At 44.5% G+C, this 27,480-nt stretch overlaps 1 protein-coding gene across 1 annotated transcript in view; it reads left to right on the top strand.

Annotated features, from left to right (window-relative positions):
- The first annotated feature begins 19,386 nt into the window (after positions 1-19,386).
- Positions 19,387-27,480, top strand: part of COTL1 (coactosin like F-actin binding protein 1) — a 43,088-nt gene continuing 34,994 nt past the window's right edge. Inside the window, exons 1-2 of the mRNA XM_004377730.2 lie at positions 19,387-19,594; positions 19,771-19,853. Of these exons, the coding sequence (XP_004377787.1) occupies positions 19,518-19,594; positions 19,771-19,853 (160 nt within the window). The 5' untranslated portion in view covers positions 19,387-19,517. The remainder of the gene's footprint in view (positions 19,595-19,770; positions 19,854-27,480) is intronic.

Genomic DNA, 27,480 nt, shown 5'->3' with positions numbered 1-27,480 from the left:
ATGCAGAGAAATATAACTGAGAGGTGGAAGAGACAGAGAGAGAGAAAGGAGGAAGATAATGATGTTTGGGTCCCTAGGTCTGGTTGTAGCTCTACTTTCTATGTGGTGGTTACATGGGCCAGGAAATTCCCTTTTTTTTTTTTTTTTTATTGTGTTTTCAGTGAAGGTTTTCAGACCAGTTTAGGTTCCCATTCAACAGTTTCTACACAAATTGTTCAGTGACATTGGTTACATTCTCCACAATATGTGAACATTCTCATTATTTCCGTTCTGGTGGTTCCATTTCCATTAATTTAGTTTTTTTTTAATTTTTATTTTAACTGTTGCCTTAAGCTGGTGTGATTTCTCCTTCTCTGCAACAGCTGAGTCCTAACAAATGCAGGGACTGTTAATGTTTTAAATCCCTCAAACTCAGAAGTGGCAGCATATTTTCTGGGACGTATTTGCAGACTGAGAACCTTGGATTACGAGTCTCTGTAGTCGAGGCCATTCCCATATTTTTTATTCCCAGAAGGCTGAACCCAACTGAAGCTCTTTATATTTTTGTTTTCCAAGTTATACAAGGTCTGTGATTCCAGACGCAGGAATGCAGGGTGGGGGTGTGGAACAGGGAACTGGGAAACCAGAGATGCACAGCCAGGTTGTCAACCCTGGAATGATTTTGCACAAAGGTTACTTTGAAAGTGTCTTTAGGTTCTCCAGCCACCTCAAAGAATGGAGAATTTTAACACAAGGGTTATAGGTGTGGTCTATGTGAGAAGAAAGATTCAGGGCTACTTCTGCAGGCCTGCACTCAAAGAAGTGTAAATAGTTTCCGCTAGACTCGTAGCCTAAAGGTTGTTGGTTTGAACCACCCAGAGGCACTGCAGAAGAAAGGTATGGCAATTTGCTTCTGTAAAGAATACAGCCAAGAAAATTCTATGGAGTGGTTCTACCCTATAACACATGGGGTCGTCATGAGTCAGAATTGTCTTCATGGCAATGGGATTTTGGGGGTGTGCGTGTGTGTGTTTTGGTACTTAAAGAATGTATGCGTATATGTATTAGGTCAAATAAAATACATAAAATATGCATGAATTTATGATGACTCCCTGTATTTACTGACTTCTTAAACTCATAATCAGCCAATTGTCCAAAGTCCTGACTTTATAGGATTAGACAGCTTCTGCATCTTTCTGAAGTTTTCTACCTGTCTTCTCTTTTTTTCTACACTTTTGGTATTTCTCTTTCCTCTGCTTTTCTCTCTTCCTTTTTCTGTCTCTAATTAAATGTTCAAATAGGGAACTCAAGATTTTTAATTTATAATATTTATTGAACTAAATGGGATAGTCTTCGTTAATTAACTTTAAAAAAATATTTCATTCCCTGCTGCATGCTGCTGTTATGGGCTGCTTAAAGCCAACGGTATGCTTACTTTAACAAATGCTGCAGACAATTGTGGCTTTTAATTTGCAGATTGTCCACATTAATTTCTTCCTCTCTGTGGACCTCCTCAGTATAATGGTTTCCTGACCCTAGCGCATAATAAACATTTCAGAAAAAATCGTATATGATCCTGACATTATATTTTAAGTGTTCTAGGAAAAATTACTCTTTAAAGGACTTTCATGGCAGATTTTTTTTAATTCCTTTTTTTTTTTTTTTAGTAAAAACTACAAATCCAGACTTTTATGTACTGTGTTTGCTTAAAGACAGGCGATCTACAAACACATTTCTGTCTGAGGAATTTATAGCCTGCTAAGCAGAAGCAGGACAGATAGAGGGTATTTACAATACAAGTTTAAAAGTTCAACTGATTATACAAGATTCTGCGTGTGACTGAGACTTCTTTGACGTGGTAAAAGTAGAGACTTGTTCGGAATGGTAACAGTCACTAGGTCAAGAATTAACTCTCATGGGAGTTCAGGGCTGGCAAGTTAGTTTCATCTAATCAGTGGATACTTGAATCTCTCTATAAAGTCCCTGACCAGCCATCAACCCCTTTGCTCTGACAGGAAACTCACTACCTCACAGAGGAGGCTATTCCACCTGCCTTGGAAAGAACTTCTTTATCTTTTTTTTTTTTTTTAATATACGTATTGTTTTATGACAATGGTTAACAACCCCACGACATGTCAACACTGTCCCTTCTCAACCTTGGGTTCCCTATTACCAGCTTTCGTGTCCCTTCCTGCCTTCTAGTCCTTGTCCCTGGACTGTTGTGTGCCATTAGTCTCGTTTTGTTTTATGGGCCTGTCTAATCTTTGGCTGAATGGTGAACCTTGGGAGTGACTTCATTACTGAGCTAAAAGGGTGTCCAGGGGCCATATTCTAGGGGTTTCTCCAGTCTCTGTCAGGCCAGTAAGTCTGGTATTTTTTTGTGAGTTAGAATTTTGTTCTACATTTTTCTCCAGCTCTGTCTGGGACCCTCTGTTGTGATCCCTGTCAGAGCAGTCAGTGGTGGTAGCCGGGCACCATCTAGTTGTACTGGGCTCAGTCTGGTGGAGGCCGTGGTAGTTGTGGTCCATTAGTCCTTTGGACTAATCTTTTCTTTGTTTCTTGTTTTCTTCATTCTCCCTTGCTGCCAAAGGGGTGAGACCATTGGAATATCTTAGATGGCTGCTCACAGGCTTTTAAGACTCCAGATGTTACTCACCAAGGTAGAACGTAGAACATTTTCTTTATAAACTGTGTTATGCCAATTGAGAAGAACTTCTTTACCTTGAACCCAACTCTTTCTTCATGTAACTGCCTTTGTTCTAGTTTCTGAAGTTTCATGTAGGAAGACTATTTTCTGCTGCAGAGAGCCCCTGAAATTAGAGAGACAGCCCTCATGTCCTCCACGAGCCATCTCTCCTGCAGGCTAAACCTGTGAGACAATACATTTCTGTTGTTTTAAGCCACCTAGTTTGTGAAAAAGGAGCCCTGATGGTACAGTGGTTTAGTGCTCGGCTGCTAACTGAAAGGTCAACAGTTATAACCCACCAGCCACTCAGCGGGAGAAAGACGTGGCAGGCAGTCTGCTTCTGTAAAGATCACAGCCTTGGAAACCCTATGGGGCGGTTCTACTCTCTCCTGTAGGGTTGCTAAGTCAGAATTGACTGACGACAATGGGGTAGTTTGTGGTACTTTGTTACAGTTGGCCCAGAAAATGGATGCAGCCTATTTCATGGAAGAGGGAACTGAGGCTCAGGAAGGGTGTGGCAGAGCCAGGATTTTGGCTAGTGGCTGCCAAAGCCCTTCAATCAATAGCCACACTGGCCCTCTCAGCAACACTGACCCCACTGCCCTTAAACCCCAAGTGGTTCCTGTCACCTTAGTGGGGCTTTCTCCAAGCCACCTGTAGTTTCTGAGAAAGGCCCCTGGAGGTGCCGTGTTATGGTCCCTCAGTCAGTGCCTCAGAGTCTTCAGATGTGCCCGAGAGGCCCTTTTCAGAAGTTTGACGATCAATGAGCTCAGCCCAGAGATTCTGTAAATATGATTTTCCATAAATACCCTTTCCGTGTAAAGCACCTGCTTTGAAATGACAACCACATTGCTGAGAAAAGCAATTTCCAGGGTTGTGTTTTATTCTCAGTCTCCAATTACAGCTGAGCTGGTATTTTTTTTTTTTTTTTAAATTTGTGACCCCAAAGAAAATGTAAAAATCAGAACACTGACCATAAAAAGTCTGTATGTTGTTTACAATTAAAGAAATACAGCCCATGTAAAAATGACGTTCTTACAAACCTCGCATAGATTTTTCTAGTTGTCTCAAAGCACAGGTAACTGAGCCACCTGGGATCAGTCTTAAGGTCTCCAAACCTGTGCTTGTGATGGAGAGGCTAATACCCCTGAGGTTGGACTGCCTAGGCTCAAATAGTGCCCCCCTAAGGGCCTAGCTGGACCACCTAGGGCAGGTCGCTTCATCTCTCTGTGCCTCAAGTTCTCTCATCTAAGGAAAGGGCTAATGACAGCACATCCTGGGGTTGATGTGAGAAGTAAGAAAATCCTTGTAAAGCACTTAGTATGGTACCTGGTGCACATGCCACAGTACAGTAAGTAGGAAGATACTACTATTATTAATACCATATAGTATAGCAACTATATGATAAATAATAGACAATATAATGTAATTACTATTAGTAATCTGTAATTATATAATATAATAATACATAGTATTTGTGATGGTTATAGTTATGTGTCAACCTGGCTGGGCCATGATCCTCAGTGGTTTGGCAGTTATGTAGTTTGGCAGGTTTTTAATGATGTAGTTGCCTCCATAAGGAGATCTAATACAATGTGATCACCTCCATGATGATATCTCTTGTGAGCAGCCAATCAGTTGAAAGGAAATTTCCTTGAGGTTGTGGGCTGCATCCAATATAGGTGGACTTTCTGGCACAGCTCACTAGCTTTTGCTCAGTCTGGATCCTGCAGCTGGCTCTTGTTCATCTTATCTTTCATTCTTGGGACTTGAGCTAGCAGCTTACCTGCCATCTTACCTGCCAATCTTGGGATTTGTCAACCTCCACAAATTGTGAGCCAGAGGCCTCCTATCTGACCTTCTGATCTTGGATTCACCAGCACCTGTGGCTACATGAGTCAGGAGAAGCCTCCAGCCTGACCCATGAACTTGGGTCTCTCCAGTCCCTACAACCACATGAACCATTTTCTTTGTATAAATCTCTCTGTATATTTATATGCTGCACTGGTTTTGCTTCTCTAGAGAACCCACCCTAAGACACTTGGTATCAAGAGTGGGGTAAGGGCTATTGTGGTAGGAAAAGCCAAGTGGAAACCATTAGAACTACCTAGGAAAATAGTAAACCAAAAGTAATACTGCATTCCTGGAGGGATTTCAGAGACTACTGCTACCATCAAGGACTTGAACGATGCAAGCGTGGTGATTCCTACCATATCCCCATTCAACTCGCCTATTTGGCCTGTGCAAAAACAGATGGATCTTGGAGAATGATAGTGGATTATTGAAAACAATAATCAGATGGTGACCCCAATTGCAGTTGGAGTTCCAGATGTGGTTTCATTGCTGGAGCAAATTAATACATCTCTTGGTAACTGCTATGTAGCTATTGATCTGGCTAATGCCTTTTTCCCCATACCTTCTTCAAAGGACCACCAGAAGCAGTTTTCCTTCAGCTGGCAAGCCCAACAATACAACTTCAGTGTCCTACCTCAGAGCTATATCAACTCTCCAGCCCTGTGTAATAATTTAGTCCTCAGGGACCTTGATCACCTTTTGCTTCCATAAGACGTCACACTGGTCCATTGCATTGATGACATGATGATTAAATATAGTAAGAAAAAAGTGTCAATGACTCTGGACTCATTGGTAAGACATTTGCATGCTAGAGGGTGGGAGATAAATCTGACAAAAATTCAGGCACCTTCCACCTCAGTGAAATTTCTAGGGGCCCAGTGGTGTGGGGCATGTTGAGATATTACTTTTAAAGTGAAGGATAAGTTGTTGTATCTGGCCCCTCCACAACCAAAAAGGAGGCACAATGCCTAGTAGGCCTCTTTGGATTTTGGAGGCAACATATCCCTTGTTTGGGTGTGCTACTCTGACCTATTTATCAAGTGACTCGAAAAACTGCTGGTTTTGAGTGGGGTCCAGATCCCAAGAAGGCCCTGCAACAGGTTCAGGCTGCCATGCAAGTGGCTATGCCTCTTGGGCCATATGTTCCAGCTGATCCAATGGTGCCTGAAGTGTCAGTGGTAGATAGAAATGCTGTTTGGGGTCTTTGGCAGGCCCCTATTGGTGAATCACAGTACAGACCCTTAGGATTTTGGAGTAAAGCCCTGCCATCCTCTGCAGACAACTACTCTCTTTTTGAGGAACAGCTTTTGGCTTGTTGCTGGGCCTTAGTAGAGACTGAATGCTTAACCGTGGGCCACCAAGTAACCATGCAGACTGAGCTGCCATCATGAAATGGGTGTTTCTGACCCACAGAGCCATAAAGTTGGATGTGCACAGCAACACTCCATCATTAAGTGGAAGTCATATATATGAGATCGGGCCTGAGCAGGACCTGAAGGCACAAGTAATTTGCAAAGAAGTGGCTCAAATGCCAATGATTTCCACTTCTGTGACATTACCTTCCATCTCCCAGTCTGCACCTATGGCCTCATGGGGAGTTCTTTATGATCAGTTGACTGAGGAAAAGAAAACTCATGCCTGGTTTACAGATGATTCTATGTGATACACAGGTATCACTTGAAAGTGGACAGCGGCAGCACTACAGCCCCTTTCTGGGACCTCCCTGAAGGACAGTAGTGAAAGGAAATCCTCCCAATGGACAGAACTTCAAGCAGTGCACCTGGTTGTTCACTTTGCCTGGAAGGAGAAATGGCCGATGTGTGATTGTATAGTGATTCATGGGCTGTGGCCAATGGTTTGGCTGGATGGCCAGGGACTTGGAAGGAACATGATTGAAAAATTGGAGACAAGGAGGTATGGGGAAGAGGTATGTGGATAGACCTCTCTAAATGGGCCAAAGAAGAAGAAACAAAGATATTTGTGTCTCATGTGAATGTGCACCAAAGGGTAACCTCAACAGAAGGGGATTTTAACAGTCAAGTGGATAGGATGACATGTTCTCTGGAAACCAGTCATCCTCTTTCCCCAGCCACTCCTGTCATTGCTAAATGGGCTCATGAACCAAGTGGCCATGGTGGCAGGGATGGAGGTTATGCATGGGCTCAGCAACATGGACTTCCACTTGCCAATGCCAGTTTGACTACAGCCACTGCTGAGTGCCCAATCTGCCAGCAGCAGAGACTAGCACTGAGTTCTTAATATGGCACCAATCCTTGAGGTGATCAGCCAGCAACCTGGTGACAGGTTGATTACATTGGACCACTTCCATCATGGAAAGGGCAGTGTTTTGTTCTTACTGGAATAGACACTCCGGATACGGATTTGCCTTCCTTGCACACAATGCTTCTGCCAAAACTACCATCCATGGACTTACAGAATGCCTTATCCACCATCATGGTATCCCACACAGCATCGCCTTGTATCAAGGGACTCACTTCACAGCAAATGAAGTGCGGCAGTGGGCCCATGCCCACGGAATTCACTGGTCTTACCGTGTTCTCCATCGTCCTGAAGCAGCTGGCTTGATAGAACAATGGAATGGCCTTCTAAAGACAATTACAGTGCCAGTTAGCTGGCAATACCTTGCAGGGTTAGGGCAGTGTTCTCCAGGAGGCTGTATATACTCTAAACCAGCGTCCAATATATGCTGCTGTTTCTCCCATAGCCAGGATTCATGGGTCCAGGAATCAAGGAGTGGAGATGGGAGTGGCATCACTCACTATTACCCCTAGTGACCCACTTGCAAATTTTTTGCTTCCTGTCCCCACAACCCTATGCTATGCATGTCTAGAGATCTTAGTTTCAAAGGGAGGAATGCTCCTACCTGGAGACCCATCACTGATTCCACTGAATTGGAAGTCAAGAATGCCAACTGGCTACTTTGGGCTCCTTATGCCTTTGGATCAATAGGCAAAGAAGGGAGTTGCCATATTGGCTGGTGTGATTCATCCTGATTACCAAGAGGAAATCAGATTGATATTACATAATGGAGGTAAAGAAGAGTATGTCTGGAATGCAGGCGATCCCTTAGGGCGTCTCTTAGTACTACCATGCCCTGTGATTAAAGTCAATGGAAAACTACAGCAACCTAACTCCGACATGACTGTTAACGGCCCAGACCCTTCAGGAATGAAGGTTTGGGTCACCCCACCAGGCAAAGAACCATGACCAGCTGAGGTGTTTGCTGAGGGCAAAGGGAATATAGAATGGGTGGTGGAAGAAGATAGTTCTAAATACCAGTTACAACCATGTGACCAGTTGCAGAAACAAGGATTGTAATTGTTATGAATATTTCTTCCTTGTATATGTGCATCAAATATATGTGCATCTTATAAAATATAAAATGTAAACAGGGCTAGTGCATTTTCAGTTGTACACATGTTAGTTGTATCATGTTAGGCACAAGCATGACTTTATAATTGTTTTTATTCAGAGATTATGCATGGTTGAAGAAGATTTGTACAGGGGCCAAGTTGACAAGGGGTGGACAGTGATGGTTAAAGTTGTGTGTCAACTTGGCCGGGCCATGATCCTGAGTGGTTTGGCAGGTATGATGTAGTTTGGCAGCTTTTTAATAATGTAAACACTTCCATAATGAGATATGATATAATGTGGTCACCTCTATAATATGATCTGTTGTGAGCAGCCAATCAGTTGAAAGGATTGTGGCCTGCATCCAATATAGGTGGCCTTTCTGGCAAGGCTCCCTGGCTTTTTCTCACTCTGGATCCTGCAGCCGGCTGTTGTTCATCTGACCTCCAGTTCTTGGGACTTGAGCTAGCAGTTTACCTGCCATCTTACCTGCCGATCTTGGGATTCGTCCGCATCCACAGCCTGTGAGCCAGAGGCCTCCTATCTAACCTTCTGATCTTGGATTCACCAGCACCTCTGGCAACATGAGTCGGGAGAAGTCTCCAGCCTGACCCACAAACTTGGGACTCTCCAGCCTCTACAACCACGTGAACCATTTCCTTTATATAAATCTCTCTATATATTTGTATGCTGCACCAGTTTTGCTTCTCTAGGAAACCCAGCCTAAGGCAGTATTGTTATATAATATGCTATTATGTTATTATATTATATTATTATATATTATAATATGCTATTATATTACACATCTGTCAATTTGCTGTACTGTGGGGACTTGCATGTTGCTGTGATGCTGGAAGCTATGCCACTGGTATTCAAATACTAGCAGGGACACCCATGGTGGACAGATTTCAGCTGAGCTTCCAGACAAAGACAGACTACGAAGAAGGAGTCAGTGGTCTACTACAGAAAAGAATTAGCCAGTGAAAACCTTATGAATAGCAGCAGAACATTGTCTGATATAGTCCTAGAAGATGAGGCCCTCATGTTGGAAGGCACTTGAAAGACGACTAGGGAAGAGCTGCCTCCTCAAAGTAGAATCAACCATGATGACGTGGATGGAGTCAAGCTTTCAGGACCTTCATTTGCTGATGTGGCACAACTCAAAATGAGAAGAAACAGCTGCAAACATTCATTAATAATCGGAACATGGAATGTATGAAGTGTGAATCTAGGAAAATTGGAAATGGTCAGTAATGAAATAGAATGCATAAACATCAGTGTTCTAGGCAATAGTGAGCTGAAATGGACTGGTATTGGACATTTTGAATCGGACAATCATACAGTCTACTATGCTGAGAATGACAACTTGAAGAGGAAAGGTGTTGCATTCGCTGTCAAGAGAAACATTTCAAAATCTGTCCTGAAGTACAGTGCTGTCAGTGATAGAATAATATCCATACGCCTACTAGGAAGATCAGTTAATACGACTATTATTCAAATTTACGCACCAACCACTAAGGCTGGAAATGAAGAAATTGAAGATTTTTACCAACTTTTGCTGTCTGAAATTGATTGAACATGCAATCAGGATGCATTGATAATTACTGGTGATTGGAATGTGAATGTTGGAAACAAAGAAGAAGGATTGGTAGTTAGAAAATAGGGACTTGGTGATAGAAATAATGCCAGAGATTGCATGGTAGAATTTTGCAAGACCAACGACTTCTTCATTGCAAATACCTTTTTCAATAACATAAACGGTGACTATACACGTGGCCCTCGCTGGATGGAATACACAGGAATCACACTGACTACATCTGTGGAAAGAGACAATGGAAAAGCTCAATACCATCAGTCAGAACGAGGCCAGGGGCTGACTGCAGAACAGACCATCAATTGTTCATATGCAAGTTCAAGTTGAAGCTGAAGAAAATTAGAACAAGTCCACGAGAGCCAAAGTATGACCTTGAGTATATCCCACCTGAATTTAAAGACGATTTTAAGACTAGATTTGATGTGTTGAACACTAATGACCGAAGACCAGGCGAGTTGTGAAATGACACCAAAGACATCATACATGAAGAAAGTGAGAGGTCATTAAAAAGACAGGAAAGAAAGACCAAAATGGATGTCATAAGAGACTCTGAAACTTGCTCTTGAACACTGAGTAGCTAAAGGAAACAGAAGAAATGATGAAGTAAAAGAGCTGAACAGAAGATTTCAAAGGGCAGCTCAAGAAGACAAAGTATTATAATGACATGTGCAAAGACCTGGAGTTAGAAAACCAAAAGAGAAGAACATTCTCCACATTTCTTAAGCTGAAAGAACTGAAGAAAAAATTCAAGCCTCGAGTTACAATGTTAAAGGATTCTATAGGGAAAATATTAAACAATGCAGGAAGCATCAAAAGAAGATGGAAGGAATACACAGAGTCAACCATACTAAAAAGAATTGGTTGACATTCAACCATTTCGGGAGGTAGCATATGATCAGGAACCAATGGTACTGAAGAAAGAGGTCCAAGCTATACTGAAGGCATTGGTGAAAAACCAAGGCTCCGGGAATTGATGGAATACCAACTGAGATGTTTCAACAAATGGATGCAGTGCTGGAAGTGCTCCCTCCTCTATGCCAAGAAATTTGGAAGACAGCTACCTGGCCAACCCACTGGAAGAGATCTGTATTTATGCCTATTCCAAAGAAAGGTGACCCAGCTGAATACAGAAATTATTGAACAATATCATTAATATCACACGCAAGTAAAATTTTGCTGAACATCATTCAAAAGCAGCTGCAGCAGTACATTGACAGGGAACTGCCAGAAATTCAAGCCGGATTCAGAAGACATGGAACCAGGGATATCATTGCTGATGTCAGAAGGATCCTGGCTTAAAGCAGGGAATACCAGAATGATGTTTACCTGTGTTGTATTGACTATGCAAAGGCATTTGACTGTGTTGATCATAACAAGTTATGCATAACATTGGGATGAATGGGAATCCCAGAACACTGAATTCTACACATGCTAAAACTGTACATAGAACAGAAGGCAGTCGTTTGAGCAGAACAAGGGGATACTGTGTGGTTTAAAATCAGGAAAGGTGTGCATCAGGGTTATATCCTTTCACCATACTTATTCAATCTGTATGCTGAGCAAATAATCTAAGAAGATGAACTACATGAAGAAGAACGGGCATCAGGATTGGAGGAAGACTCATTAACAACCTTATGCAGATGACAAAATCTTACCTTAAAGTGAAGAGGACTTGAAGCACTTACTAATGAAGATCAAAGACTACAGCCTTCAGTATGGATTGTACCTCAACATAAAGAAAACTTAAATACTCACAATTGAACCAATAAGCAATATCATGATAAATGGAGAAAAGATTGAAATTGTCAAGGATTTCATTTTACTTGGATTCACAATCAACATCCATGGACGCAGCAGTCAAGAAATCAAAACACACATTGCATTGGGCAAATCTGCTGCAAAAGGCCTCTTTAAAATATTAAAAAGCAAAGTTGTCACCTTGAAGACTAAGGAGCACCTGACCCAAACCATGGTGTTTTCAATCGCCTTATATGCATGCGAAAGCTGGACGATGAATAAGCAAGAGTGAAGAATAATTGATGCCTTTGAATTATGGTGTTGGTGAAGAATATTTAATATACCACGGGCTGCCAAAAGAATGAATGGATCTGTCTTGGAAGAAGTACAGCCAGAATGCTTCTTAGAAGCAAGGATGGCAAGACTTTGTCTCACATACTTTGGATGTGTTACCAGGAGGAATCAGTCCCTGGAGAAGGGCATCATGCTTGGTATCATGGATTGAATTGTGTCCTCCAAACATATCTGTCAACTTGGCTGGGCCATGATTCCCAGTATTGTGATTGTCCACCATTTTGTCATATGATATAATTTTCCTGTGTGCTGTAAATCCTGTCTCTATGATGTTGATGAGATGGGATTAGCGGCAGTTATGTTAATGAGGCAGGACTCAATCTACAAGATTGGCTTGTGTCTTGAGCCAATCTCTTTTGAGATAAAAAAGAGAGAAGAGAGCAGAGAGACAGGGGGACACTGTACCACCAAAAAAGCAGTATGGGGAACAGAGGATGTCTTTTGGGCCTGAGGTTCCTGCACGGAGAAGCTCCGAGACCAAGGGAAGATTGTTGACAAGGACCTTCCTCCGGAGCCAACAGAGACAGAAAGACTTCCCCTGGAGCTGAATTCGGACTTCTAGGCTTCTAGACTGTGAAAGAGTAAACTTCTCTTTGTTAAAGCCATCCCTTGTGGTATTTCTGTTATAGCAGCACTAGATAACTAAGACAGTTGGTAAAGTAGAGGGTCAGTGAAAAAGAGAAAGACCCTCAACAAGATGGATTTGACACAAGGGCTGCACCAGTGGGCTCAAGCATAACGATTGTGAGGATGGCATAGGACTGGGCAGTGTTTCCTTCTGTTGTACATAGGGTCACTGTGAGTCAGAACCAACTAGATGGCACCTAACAACAACAACAACAACGTGCTATGATATTATATATAAATCTTATATAATATGCAATATATTAATAAATATAATTGTACTAATATATTAATAATTCATTAATACTGTTATGATAGATAATATAATTATATTTTATATATTATTTTATATATAATATAATGTTATATATTATGATAACCTGTTGCTGTTGAGTTGATTCCGACTCACAGTGACCCTATAGGACAGAGTAGGACTGCCCCATAGGGTTTCCAAGGCTATAAATCTTTGCGGAAGCAGACTGCCACATCTTTCTACCAAGGAGTGGCTGGTGGGTTTGAACCACTGACCTTCCGGTTAGCAGCCGAGTGCTTAAACACTGTGTGTGTATGTATATTATATATTAAGAAATATATAATATATACACAATATCATATAGACGCACACATACACACACCTGACGCAGAAATGGATCTAAAAAGTGGAAATGAATGTGGACGAGCTCACACAAATTAGTGTCTGTTCATTTCAGGGCTTCGAACCAGTGCGTTCCACTTCAAACCCCTGCTGAGAATTTGTATTTCTAACAAGTTCCCTGCTGAGAATTTGTATTTCCACTCTGATATACTGAATCAGAATCTACATTATAACAAGACCCCAGGGTGATTCTTACGTATAACTTTCCGGGAACTTATTAGAATGCAAATTCTCAGCAGGGATTTGAACAGGCACCAAACTGATTGGAAGCCCTGGTTCATTTCCTGGGTCAGTAACAGATTTGAAAATGTATTTGTGCGTTGTCTTATGCTCCTCCTCACGTGCTGTCCACTTTCTCCGCTGCCCAATGTTACAGAGGTGGGGCCTGGCTGTGCACTGCTGATCACTCCCCCGTTCTTGAAATGAATTTCTTCCTCTCTGGCAATTCCTTCTCAGAAGAATTAAATGCTGGTGTTCCTTGTGGCTCCACGTAGACCTTTTTCTTCCAGCTAAGCCTTCTCCCTGGGCCATCTCAACCACACCCATAGTCTAATCACCGCCCATAGACTCTAACCCTAACCCTAACCAGATTCCTGTTCTTGTCTCAGACCTGAGGTTCTACTGGACGTCTCCATCTGGATGTCCCATGAGCAGTTCAAACTCCAGTTACCCTAAACTACCCTACTTCCATCCATCACCCACCCAGATGCTCAGGCCTCAACCCCAGGGGTCTTCCTTGACTCTTCTTTTTTCAGTTTTTTTTTTTAAGTATACAATGATTTTTAGTATATTCACAAAGTTGTGCAACCAACCATCATCACTATCTAATTCCAGAACGTTTTCATGAACCTCAAAAAGAAAACCTAAACCTATTTGCAGTGACTCCCCATTCCTTCTTCCCCCAGCACCTGGCAACCACTCGTCTACTTTCTATCTCTCTGAATTTGCTATTCTGGACATTTCATATAAATTGAATCATACAATACGTGGCCTCTTACGACTGACTTATTTCACTTAGCACAATGTTTTCAAGGTTTATCCGTGTTGTAGTATGAGTCAGTACTTCATTGCTTTTTGTTTAATAATAATATTCCATTGTATAGATATGCTACATTTTATTTATCTGTTGATAGATGTTAATGGACATTTGGGTTGTTTCAATTTTTTTTTAATATTACGAATAATGCTGCTATAAACATGTTTTTGTGTAGACATATGTATTTGTTTATATTCCCACCAGCAATGTCTGAGGATTCCAGTTTCTCCACATCTTCACCAACACCTGTTATTTTCCATTTTTTAAAATTATAGCCACCCTGGTGGATGTGTAATAGTATCTCATTTTGGTTTTGATTTGCATTTCTCTAATGACTAGTGATGTTGAGCATCTTTTCAAATGCTTATTGAACATTTGTATATATTTTTTGGAGAAATATCTATTCAAATCATTTATCCATTTAAAAGTTGGGCTATTTGTCTTTTTATTGTTGAGTTGTAAGAATTCTTTATATATTTGGATACAATCCCCTATCTACTTTATGATTGTCAAATATTTCCTGCCACTCTGTAGGTTGTCTTTTCACTTTTTAATTTTGATTAAGTCCAGTTTATGTATTTTTTCTGTTTCTTGCACTTTTGGTGTCATGTCTAAGAACGCTGGCCTAATCCAAGGTCACAAAGAGTTATGCCTATGTTTTCTCCTAAGAGTTTTATAGTTTTAGCACTTATATTTGTGTCTGTGATCCATTTTGATTTAATTTTTGTATGTGGTTTGAGGTAGGGTCCAACTTCATTCTTTCGCATGTGGAGATCCAGTTGTCCCAGCATCATTTGTTAAAGAGACTGTTCTTTCCCCATTGAATCGTCTTGGCACCCTTGTCAAAAATCAATTGACTATAAATGTAAAAGTCTATTTCTGGACTTCCAATTCTATTCCATTGATCCATATGTCTATCCTTAGGCCAGAACTGCCTTCCTTGACTCTTTCCTTTTGCTAATCCACATCCATCTCTTCCACAACAATGAATTGGCATGTTTGTCTGGGACTGATGTTGTGCTTGGAGCTGGGCATACAGTGTTGAGCAAGGTAGCAAGGTGGACACTGGCCCTATCTTCATGCACCTGACATCCTCCTGGGAGTGGGTAGACAATATATAAGTAAAGAGATAATGAAAAAGGTGATTTCAGAGAATGATTAATGCTTTGGTAAACGAGAGAAGGACATGCGATAAAGTGGCCAGTGGAGGGCTTCAGAGGGGCCTGTTTTACATTAGGGATGTTGGGAAGGCTCTCTGAGGGTATAGCATTTGAGGTCTGAATGAGAAGTCAGCCCTGCAGAATTTGGGGTAGAGTGTGCCAGGCAGAGGAGTGGATTTGTCTAAAGATGAAAGTGATATGCAGAAGAGGGCAAAATAGAGACTTGCAGAATGATAGAGCCAAAACCCTGATTAAACTATGCCTGAATTCCACCTACCTCTAGACTTTCCCATCAATGGGCCATAGCGACCTCTATAGGACAGAGTAGAACTGCCCCATAGAGTTTCCAAGGAGCGTCTGGTGGATTTGAACTGCTAACCTTTTGGTTAGCAGCCATAATGCTTAGCCACTATACCACCAGGGTTTCCAATGAGCCATTACTTTCCCTCTGTTATTCAAACCTACTTGAATTGACTTTTCTGTTGCTGGCAAGCAATCAAAGCTGCACTAAAGGAATTGCTTGTCTCCCCTACTAGACTGTAAGCTCTGTGACAACAGAGAGAGTATTTGTCTCATTCAAGCTTGCAAACTGGCAATTCCTATATGTCACTTTTTGGAGGGGAGGAGCAAGGTTTAAAAATCAAGACATTTCACAAAGAAATCTCTATTTTTTGCCTTTCTTAAAAAATTAGAAAGCTTGGCACTAGGTGCTAGCATTTCTGCACGGCTACTTGGGTGGGGCTGAGAATGGCCCCCTTTAAATAAGGAAGCCATTTTGAAGATGAAACTGACACGGGAAGGTAGAGCAGAGAGGATTACCTTTTCCAGAAAAAGTTTTCTGACACCCTGTGTGCTTGGTTCATTTATATTACATGCCTGCCCCCTACAAGTGAGTGAGTTTGTGATTCCCTTGATACATAACAGAAACTGATGGCATAGTGGTTAAATGCTATGGCTGCTAACCAAAAGGTCGGCAGTTCAAATCCACCAGGCACTCCCTGGAAACTCTCTGGGGCAGTTCTACTCTGTCCTGTAGGGTTGCTATGAGTTGGAATCGACTGGCAATGGGTTGATACAGACCCAATGCCACGAATGAATGAATGAATGAACTAACGAATGAACAAAGAACACACCCATGCATGTATTTGTACTACTCCTCCTATCTTTAACGTGGTACATAGCACCTAGTAAGTGTCAAATACTTTCATCTGATTGCTCTTCTAAGGACATGTGAGTTGAATTAGATGAATTAGATTGAATTAGATGTTGTGTGGATCTCAATTTAAACAAATACTTACATGCAGTGTTTATTTCTGCTGTGATATTTATTTGCCTGTCTTAGCTGGGCAAATTGACCTCAGGGTGCTCAAAATCAGGGTTCTCTTTAAAATCAACCTTTACATTTTCGGTCCACTAGAGGGCGACAGCACCAACCAGTAGAAAGAGCAACAATTCAAGGTGGTGGAGTGAAACTAGGCTTTCCCCATCATTGACACATCGCTGTATTCCTCCAGTAACGCTCAAGTTCAGGAAGGGAGTCACTTTTTGTTTGTTTGTTTGTAATTTAATGTTCTGAATAGATAATGCACTCTGCAGTTCAAAAAAAAGGCATACGGTGAAATTTTCCTCCTATCCCTGCCGCATGTCCACCACAAGTACGACTGTTATTCTTTACTTGTGTGCTCTTCTAGTGGTTTCTATGAACATGTAAGCGAATACAAATACCTGTTTACCCGCCCCTTCATTTTACCCAAAACGTAGCATTATATAGACACTGTTCTGGACCTTGCTTTGTTTATTCACAATGTATCTTATAGAATGGTCCATATCGCTTCCTTCCTTCTTCCCTTCCTCCTTCGTCCCCCCCCCTTCTTTCTTTTACAGCTGCATTGTACTCCATGGTTATAAAGTTGTACTCCTGTATTACCTATTCATCTAGTTCCCTACGGATGGGCATTTAGGGTATTCCTTACCTTCTGCTATTAGAAATAATGCTCAATGAATAACCTTGAATATATTTTGCACGGCTACAGGTGTATCTATATCGGTGACTACAAACCCCAGCTGCGCAGTAGAATCACCAGGGAGGCTTTAAAAAAAATTTTGGATACCCAAGCCACACCATAGACCAATTATATCAGCATCTCTGAGGATGGGACCAGGGCATCAACCTTTTTAAAAGTTGCTCAAGTGATTCCAGCGTATAGCCAGGCCTGGGCACCATTGACCCTATAGGATAAAGTGATTAGTTGAAGGGCACAGGGATTTGCAATTTTGCTAGATATTGCCAGATGGCCTCCAGAGAGGTTGTGCCAGCTTACACTTCTATCAGCAATATATGAGAGTGACTATGTCTTTACAGCTCCACCAACAAAGTAGGCTTCTAAACTTGTTGATATTTGCCAATCTGTTAGATTACAAAAAAAAAGTATCTCTGTCTTGCTTTAATTTGCATTTCTCTTATTAGAGGTGGAATATCTTTTCATATGTTTAATAACCATTGATTTGTCTGGTTATATCCTTTGCCCATTTTTCTTTCTTTTTTTAAAATCATGTGTAGAAAGTTGACCTATCAGCAAGACTAGTTCTTTGTGATTTGAGTTGCTGATACTTTTCACTGCTTTGTCTTTTGTTTCACATTTTGCATAGGTGGCATTTTTTTTCCTTGAAGAAGACATTTTATACATTTGAAGTTATCAATCTCTTGTTATGGCTTCTGGATCCTGAGTTGTGGTTAGAAAGGTCATTCCCACTTTTGTGGTTTTTCCTTTTTATGTTAAAACTTTGATCCTTTTGGAGTTTGCCCTGATCTATGATGTGAGGTATGGATCCATCTTTGTTTTTCCTTCCAGTTATTCTCATCTTTATCAAAGAGTGACATAGGAACCACTTTGGGCTGCATCTAACTGGAATTTCTTATCCTTGTCTTTTTATTTATTTATATGCAACACCTGCTTCTACTTTCCTGAAATTGTGGTCCCATCCACCCCACTGATCTACCTATCCATTGATCAGTTGATTCATTCATTCGTTTGTTCTTTTCTTTTTTCTTTTTTTGCTTGCTACTGAGAGTTCCAATATTAATTGGATATTGTCCCTGACCTCTTGGGTTTCCATTTAGGATTTATTTTAATTATTTAATAACCAACAATGATGACCTTTTATTGAATGTCTAATATATTTGTATACATGAATCATTTCAATTAAACCTCAAAACCAGCCTATGGTGTCAATACTATCATCATTCCCAATTGAGGAGGGTAATTTGGAGCAGTTTGAGGCTTGCCCAAGGGCACACAGTTAGAAGTTGCAGAGCTGGGGTCCATTCAGGAAGCCTTTCCACCTACCTTTACCCTGTGATGTCGTTGGTGGATTGACTGAGGAGGGAATGACTGAAGGAGTCAGTGAGGAAATGAGGGAAGATGATGAGTCAGCTCTTGCTCTCCGAGGAACCCAGAGGGGAAGATCAGACATGCATGCTAATAACAAGAGCACAGAGCAAACAGCCATCCCACCAGCGTGTTGGAAGCCATCCATGTCCTACCCTTCCTATTCAAAATGCCTAATTCTTCCAAATCCTCCCCACCTAGAAACCACAGAGCCAAACACTGGGGTGGGGGCAGTGGGGGGCCGTGTGCTCAAGTTTGCTGTATTACATCACCCACTCAGAGGTCCCCCGTGGACCTTTGCAGCCCAGCAGCCTTGGGGTGAAGGAGGGAGAAGACTGAGGAAGGATGAGAGAGAGAAGGGAGTAAGGAGGACAGAGACGAGGGGAGGGAGGAGGGAATAAGGAGAGAGTAGGGAGAAAGGAATAAGGAGCTGGGAGAAGAGGAGAGGGGGGAGGGAAAAGCGAGGAGGGAGAAGGGAAGAGGGAGAAGGGAGAGTAGAGGAGGGAGAAGGTGTAGGGAGGGCAGACTGGGAGAAGGGAGAAGCAAGGAAGGGGAAGAAGGACGAGGGAAGGTAATAAGGGGGGAGAGGAGGAGGAGTTAAGGAGAAGGAAGAAGGGGTTAGAGTAGTAGGAGAGGCAAGGAGGGGGGAAGGAAGAGTAGGGAGCTGGAGGAAGAAGAGGCTAGGGGTGGGAGAATCGAGGAGAGGGAGGGAGGACCTGAGAAAGGGAAGGAGGAGGAAGAGGGAAGGAAGAAAAGCCCCCTTTCAGCCCCCTCCTGGGAGTTGCGCAACCCGCTGGGCCGGGATTGGCCGCGGATGAGCAAGGACGCTCCGCCCTTCGGGCTCGCGGCCAATGGCCGAGGGGGCCGGGGCCGGGGCGGGCGGGGCCGGAGCGCGGGTCCGCATTGGGACTGCCGCGCTCTGAGCCGGAGCAGTGCCGTCCTTGCCGTCGCTGTCCCCGCCGCGTCCCCGCCTCCCGCCCGTCCCCGCCGCTTGCCCCGCTCTCTGACTCCGCGGCTTGGGCGCTCCGGTTCGCTTGCTTGCTTCTGGGGCGGGTCCTTCGCGGCGGCGCTGAGGCGATGGCCACAAGGATCGACAAAGAGGCTTGCCGGGCAGCGTACAACCTGGTGCGCGACGACGGCTCGGCCGTCATCTGGTGAGCGCTCTCCCCGGTCCACGCGGAGCCGAGTCGGGTGCTCCCTGGCCTTCGTCTGCATACCGTTCCAGGACCGCGCGGAGCCACTGCGCCTAGCGCCCTTAGATTCCCCGCTGGAGCGCTGCGCCGTTCAACCCCAACGCTGACGTGTGTTCTTTTCTTCTCCCAACCCAAAGGGTGACTTTTAAATACGACGGCGCCACCATCGTCCCCGGAGACCAGGGAGCAGAGTATCAAGACTTCATCCAGCAGTGTACAGGTAGGGGGGCGCGCAGGTCACCCCGGGGACGCGGCAGAGGCCGCACTGGGAGGAACAGGGTGGCTGCCACAAGTACCTCTGCGTGGGGCGTTGGAGGAGCCAGATTTGAGCATTTTAAAGCCTCATAAACAAAGACTTCCCCCTCTGGATATCCGGGGCAGCAGAGGTGGCCCGCCTGGCTTCCTTGCTTCCTGCAATACCCTCTCTAAGCGCAGGCGGGACAGTGCCTTTGCCCCCTGCGGATCACTGGTTTTCCACGATCAACTCTTCCAGTTCTAAACTCCAGCTTCAGCCTCTCCCCGCAACCCCCTTGGTGGGTCAGTGAGCCAGAATAAAGGCAAACTGGGGCTGCTGCCTGTGGAGAAAAAAACCATCAGTTACACTCTTCTTTCTCCCAGGATCAATGTCTGTGTGTGTGCTGATTATATTCATGTTTTTTATTTGAAGAATATAGAGCCAGATACAAAGGGTACACATCATCTGATTCCATTTGTATGAAATCCTAGAAAAGGCAGAGCTAATCTACCTCGTGGAAAGTTAGAACATCGCGTACCTCTTGGGGTTGAGAGTGACGGAGTGGGAGGAGGCAACGGCGGTTGGAAGTGTTCCACATTTTGATCTGGGAGATGGTTACATAGGTGTGCACATATGTAAAAAAATCTTCCAGCTGGATACTTAAGATTAGTGTAATTTACACACTTGTCTTTTGTGTGTGGAACGGTTAAAAAGGCAGAACATGTGGCGTGTATAACCTAAACCCTTGAATAGAGGTAAAAGACTCCCCATCATTGCTAATAGGAGCCTTTAAAGCTGAGGTTTGAGAACTCAAGTTTCTCTGGGTCTCTAGCTTGGAAACAGACGTTTTCAGACAAAAGGCAGCACAGCCTGGAGGTCAGGGCGTGTACGCAGAGCCAGATGGCCTGAGATTGAATCACAGAGTGACCGCTGCTTCCTACCTGTGTGGTCAGGGACAAATGACTTCACCACCCGGGGCCTTGGTTTCCTCATCCATAATCTCAGGACTGCTGTGAGAATGAGTGAGTCAACATGTCTAAAATGCGCAGCACAAGCTATGTGAAGTGTTGTATGAAACAAATAAATAGTACAAAAGTGTGCCAGGGATCATATAACTACTCCTTTCCTTGACTGCTTCCCTAACCAAATGAGATTTCACATTTAAATTCTATTCAAAGGATATTCATGAAGTGTCTGCTGTGGGCTGGATGGTACTAAGGTTTTTTTTAAATAAATGTTCCCCTAAGTAAAATTTCTCCCAGGAGTTACCTCTAGGTGTTTACTCATTGCTTTTGCAAAAGATTGGCTTAAAATATCAGAAGTGTAAAGTCTACAATAACTCACATTTCATAAGGTGACAGGGTCACAGTGTGGAGAGTTAGCGGGATAAGGATTTGAACCCAGGCCTCTGGCTCAGCAGTGAATGCTTTTGCAAGTGGAATAGTCCACAAACTTAACTTATCCCCCAATTGGGTGCACAACCAGGAGATTCAGCAGGGTTTTGGCTTGGCTGGCAGGCCAGCTTCCCTTCTCCCTGAACTCAGTGGTAGGGGTGGCAGTAAGCAAGTGGCTTTTTTCTTCTGCTGGTCACCCATCCACCCCCCACCCCCCCCACCCCATCAGATTGAGTTTCATCCCTGAAGCTGTTGTTCTCAAAGTAGGAGAAGGTGACCGAGGAAGAAAGGACTTCCTGCCAAAAGATTCCTAGCAGATGCTCTTGGCCTTTGGGCATCCGCTTACCCTGTGGCCAGAGAGCATTTCCTTCCTCCCTCAGGCTTTGTGGTTTTCTGCTTAGACCCTTCCCCTGAGGACAAGGACAAGGACGAGGACGAGGAGGGGAGTGGGGAGACCTGGCGGGAGCTGAAAATGCTTCCTGGCTGCTTGTTGATCCTCATGAGTGGGCGGGGGGTGGGGGGGTGGGGGGCAGATCTGAAGCCTCTGTCTGCTTCAGCTGGAAGTCTGCCTTCCTTCCCAAGCCATCTGTTGAACAAATGTGTAGGCAAGTTGTGGTGGCCGTGTCTCCTCTAGGAAAACCTTGTTCCTTCCCCCTGCCACAGCCTTGTAAACCAGTGACAGTGGAATCAAAACCACAACTAGTCACTTTACCCAGGACTGCTGTTTGCCAACCACCGCACTTGACCTGTCAAACCAGCCCTGGGTGCCAGGTAGTGAGATTGGGTCCCTTCTACAGATGAGGACACTGAGGCCCAGAGAGGTTAAGAACTTGCCCAAGATCACACAGCTAGGAGGAAGCACCGGCAGTCTGGCTTTGGAGCCCATGCCCCTGGCCTCTTCCCTTTAAGGCAGTGGTTTAGATTCTCATCTCCGATCCGTGAGGCTTTTTCAGTGGTGTGGCAGGTTCTGGTCTGGGCTTTTGGGATTGGGTGAATGTTATAAAAGATTACAAAAGACATGTTTGCTTGCTTGTGTGGTGCAGGGCGAGGGGGGGTGGGGGCCTTTGTGGCCAGTTTTCAGCCAGGATCCTGGCCGTACTGATGGTCCCACACTGTCATCATAGAAAGGCTCCTGCTCTGGCTCTGGCTTTCTGTTTCCAAAGGTCTACTCACAGGTGTGTAGGGGGCTGCAAAGGCTGCAAACAGCACCCAGTCCTCTTCCTCCTTCAGCCCCCCTCTCCCCTGGGCTGGCAGTCCCTTTCCAGGAGCTCTCCCTCCTATATACCCTCCTTCCCCTCCCCTCTTTCCTAGGCTACTGTCTTCTGCCCAGGTGTTTTCCAGAATAAATCTACCTTCCAGCCTCCGCTTCTCCTGGTCCTCAGCCCCCAGGCTGGCCTCTGTTCCACTGGAGCTATTTGCTGGAAGGTCTCCTGTGTCTGGGCTGTGGTGTTGTACCTTTGCTCAGCACTTATCTGCCTCTTTCTTTGTGCTGGTGAGATTCGGGGCCTGCTGGGGGCCCTGTTTAAAAGTGATATCCTGGGTGCTGGGCGCATCTGCTCCCTCCTGCCGTGCCTCTGCAGTCAGCTCTGGCCCTGCAGCCCTGTGCACGCATGCTGGTCAGTGCCCTTTCAGGAGCAAGTGAGAGAAACCCCACTCAACCCAACTCAGGTTAGCCTAGGCAAAAAGTCAGTCTGTAGTTTACAGGGTTGAAAAATCCAGGGGAAGCACTTGCTGCAGGTCAGGCTGCAAAAACTCAAAACCCCTCTTCCCACCTCTGAGCTCTGCCTCAACCTTCATCTCCCGTCTTGGGGTGGGTGGGGTGATTCTCTCTGAGGGGTGACACAGATGCCACCACCAGCTCCAGATTCCAGCCCACCAGCAGAGCCATCCTGGCAGAGAGTCCCTCTTTGCCAGTGATTTCAGCAGAAGTCCCCGAACTGACTCTCCTTGACCTGGCTGGGGACATGTGCCTATTCTTGAACCAGTCACTGGGACTCTGGCTGGCCAGGCCTGGATCACATGTCCACCCCTGGAGCTGAAGCTGGAGCTGGAGAGGGGGGGAGGTAAGCCCTACTGAAACCAGGAGACAGATTAGAGGAGGGTTGAATTCCTAAGGGAAGAAGGGGAACAAACCAAAAACAGATGTCCATGCCCCTCAGCCTCCTTGCCCTCTCTTCCTCTTTACAGCAGTATTCTATATCCTTTTGCCAGAGTAGGTCTTCCTAAAGCACCTCTCTAATCAAGCCATTCCCCCGCTCATTAACCTTCTATGGCTCCCCTCTGCCATTGAATTAAGCCCAGGCCGGGCTGATTGGCATTGCAGACTGTCATCTCTTGCCCAATAGCTCCCACACCCTTCTTTGTGTACCTGCAGCCCAACACTGTAACCATCCCCTGGCATCTCCATCACTCCCAGTCTTGGTGCCTTTTGTTCTGGGAGTTCTCTCCATGTGGATTCCCTCTTCCCCATCTCAGTCCATGGAAACCCTGCCCACCTACGATTCAGCCACCCAGCTTAGTGAGATCTCTTCTTTTTTCAATTGTACTTTTTTGTTACAAAAAGGGATCAGACTATAGATACTATTTTACAGTGAACTTTTCTCCCCTTAACTGTAACTTCTGAGCATCTTCTTGTCTTAAGCTCTTCTTCTGCAGCACTTTTAAAATGGCTACATAGTATTTGTCTGTATAAATGTAACATTGTTTTACCAGTCCTCTATTGATGGACCCCAAAGTACTTTGTTGTAAGCAGTTTTATTTTGGAAAGAATCCAGGCACCTGGGAATGCATCCAGTTTTCTGATGGTATAGAGTTGAGAGGCGATAATATCCTAGTGGTTAAGAGCTTTGATGGTGGAACCAATATCTGACCTTGAACTGCAGTCTTGCAGCACTCTTGCTGTGTGACCTTGGACAAGTCTCCCAGATTCTCTGTTTCCTCACCTGTAAGATGGGGATAGTAATTACACATAACTTGCAGGGTTGTTGTGAGGATAGATTGACATGATACACGTAAAGCTCGTAGGCCACTGACTGGTAAAAAGTAAGTGCTCAATAAACGTGTTTATTATTAGTGGAGTACCTACTACTTTGTGCCAGAAATGAAGTTGGATTAATTTTTTAAAAGCGATATCCTGAAGGGCTAATGAGTTTGTTTAAAGTGCCTTTGTAGTTTTCTAATTAATTCAGTCTCCTATTGCTGGCTTTCCTACCTGCCTGTCTCTGGGAGGTCTTGAGCCACATGGCATGGCTTCCTTGTGTCATAAGGTGCATGGGCTTTGTGACAGCTCCTTTGGCTGACCTCTTGGTGATATTTGTGCTTACTTTTGTGTTTGTACCTGTGTCTCCCATGGTGAAGTTTGCTACATGTCCCCCTACCTGATAAGTAGAGTGTCCCTCGTTCAGAAAAGGTTTTCAATAAATATTCTTCATGGCAACCCCATGTGTTACAGAGTAGAACTGTGCTCCATAGGGTTTTCTTAGCTGTAATCCTTAAGGAAGCAGATTGCCAGGTCTTTCTTCCTCAGTGCTGCTGGGTAGGTTTGAACCTTCAACCTTCAGGTTAGTAGCTGAGTGCAAACTGTATCACACAGGGACCTTTCAATAAATATTAGTTGACTTGAATCGAGTTTTTGCTCCTTGAAAATCCTCAGGAGTTATTGCAAATTTTTGAAAGCATTATTTGTGGATTTTATAGATGTTGTATGCACGTCCTCTTCTCCCGTTCTTTCTTCAACCTGCTACATTCTGGTGTCCACCCACACCCACAGCATAGAACCCCCTGCAGAAGTTGTTGGAAATCGGGAAATTTGGTAATCTTCTGGTTGCCAAACTCAGTGGTTGCTTTTCTGGCTTTATTCCTCTTCACCCTCCTCCAGCATTGCCAGCAGCCTCCACCTCTGCTTCTGTGCTGCTGAGCTTGCTTCGTTCTCTTTTATGTCTCTCTTTTCTTGCTCTCACTTCCCTCTGCTCACCTCCTTCCCCTTCCTGCCCCATAAGTGTGGGTGTTTCCTAGGGTTCTACCCTTGATCATCGCAGGGACATTTTTTGAGTGCCTACTGTATGTGCTAAGCCCTTTGCCGAGTGCTGAGATGGGCCCTTTCCCTGTCCCGGTGAACTCGCAATCCAGGCTTCAGAGCCGCTCATATTGTCACCCCCCACTTAAGAACCTTCTGTGGCTTTGGCCCATAAGGTCCAAATGCTTGGGGATGAAATGGAATGCCCTTTATGACTGGGTGCCAGCCAGCTAACCCCTCAAACACACATCCCTGATGCATATGACCCTGACCTCGTGGATGCCCAAACACCAGGCACTGTGTCGGGGCTTCACTTCTATTAACTCACTAACTGCTCTTATCTACTGGTGGTAATAAATGCAGTGACAGCTATACATAGGAGAGCTTCCTCAGGGGCCAAAGTCTTCTGCTTGGGTAGCACTGTAGGTAGAAGAACTGGACTTTGAACCCAGATCTGTGTCCAAGGCTCCCAGCTTTTACCCTGGGCTGTGCTGCCCTGCCTTCCTCCTTTTCCTTTCCTCTGCCTGTACTGTCCTTGTCCATTTTGCTTTCCTAGAGGACTTCTACACACCTGTTAAGACCTAACATAAATACCCACTCTGCTCTGATTCCTTCCTTGCCTTCATGGTGCTGACCATGTTGTGCAGTGGTCACGTGCATGTCTGTTTCCTCAGCTCCATCACCATGTCCTGGAAGGAGGGACAGTGCCTCTTTGATGGTGGTATTCTCAGTGGAGAATCCCCACCCATCATGGTGAGCCAGCTCTCAATCTCCCAATGGGTGTGTCGCTTCCTTGAATGAGCCCAGGTGATGGGCTGTATCCCAGGTGATGGGCATTTCCCACCAATCTCTGACTTTCCACACCTTTATCTCTTGCTTAGAAAGAGAACTGAGACTGAGTTCAAATCTCAGTTCTTCTACATATGAGCTGTGTGGCCTTGGGCAAGTCACTCAACCTCTCTGTGCCTCAATGTCCACAATTGGAAAGTGGGGACAATCATGGGAGCCACCTCACAGGGCTGGGAAGATTGACTGATTTAATACATAGAAAGCACTTGGGACTGTATGTGGGACATGCCAAAACCAGAAAAAACCCAGACTCACTGCCATCAGATTGATTCCGACTCATAGCAACCCTATAGGACAGAGTAGAATTGCCCCCTAGGGTTTTCAAGGCTGTAATCTCTACAGAAGCAGACTGCCACATCTTTCTTCCATGGAGCAGACCTTTTGGTTGGCAGCCAAGCACTTTAACCACTGTGCCACCAGGGCTCCTTCAGGACATGGCAAGTCCTCCTTAAGCGCTAACTGTTACTGTTACTATCTCCCAAACAAGCATTTTGGGAATGTAAATTAGCGAGAGTACTGATGTTAATTGGTGGTTAATCGAATGGCTTCCAGGATGGTGCACCCAGATGGGCTACCTCCATGCCTGACATCAGAGGTGGGGAGACAAGGCAAGGCAGGGCCAGAAGATCTCCTTGCAGCACTTACTAGCCCCTGGGGTGGTGTCCTGCTAAAGGCTAAGCTCCTTCAAGGTAGAAACCATGTCTGGTTTGCTCTCTGCTGCATCATCAGCACCTAGAACAGTGTCTGGAGTTCTCCATGTCCATGAATGAATGAACGAATGACAGTGGCCAGAGACCTTTGAAAGCTAAGCTCGCCTGGGAAGGCCCGCTCTCCCGAGCTGGAATCACAGCCCAGCGCTGGGATGCAGCCATCGGCTCAGTGCCCCAGCCACGTGATGCTTTGGCTCGGGCCTAGGTCTCTCTCTGGAGCCCTGCATTCCCCCAGACTTAATTTTATGCATTTGGCTTTGCAGATTCAGCACCATGGCCTCAGTGGGTCCCTAGTGACCTATTTCTGAAGGCAGAGGGGTATGTGTATGGGGGACAAAAGGGACGGTGACCTCAATATATTCTATTTCATCAGTGCATTTCGAAATTAACCTGCCTTAGATGCTGATTTTGGTTCTGTGTTTAGTTCACGGCCATCTCACTTTCCCTCTTGCACTGACTATCATTTCACCTTCTATGCATTTATGTGCACTTCCTTGATAATAATTAATAGTAACGTTAATAGTGTCTAAGACTGGGCCTTTATTGTGCCAGGTACTGTGTGAAGGTCACTGTATTAACTTTCCTGTTGCTGCTATAACAGATTACCAAAAACTAAGTGGCTTATTCATCCTTCAGCCAAAGAT

The sequence above is a fragment of the Trichechus manatus genome, unplaced genomic scaffold (assembly GCF_000243295.1).
Source record: "Trichechus manatus latirostris isolate Lorelei unplaced genomic scaffold, TriManLat1.0 scaffold00053, whole genome shotgun sequence".
NCBI classification, from domain to species: Eukaryota; Metazoa; Chordata; class Mammalia; order Sirenia; family Trichechidae; genus Trichechus; species Trichechus manatus.
This window is presented reverse-complemented; position numbering and strand designations above follow the sequence as displayed.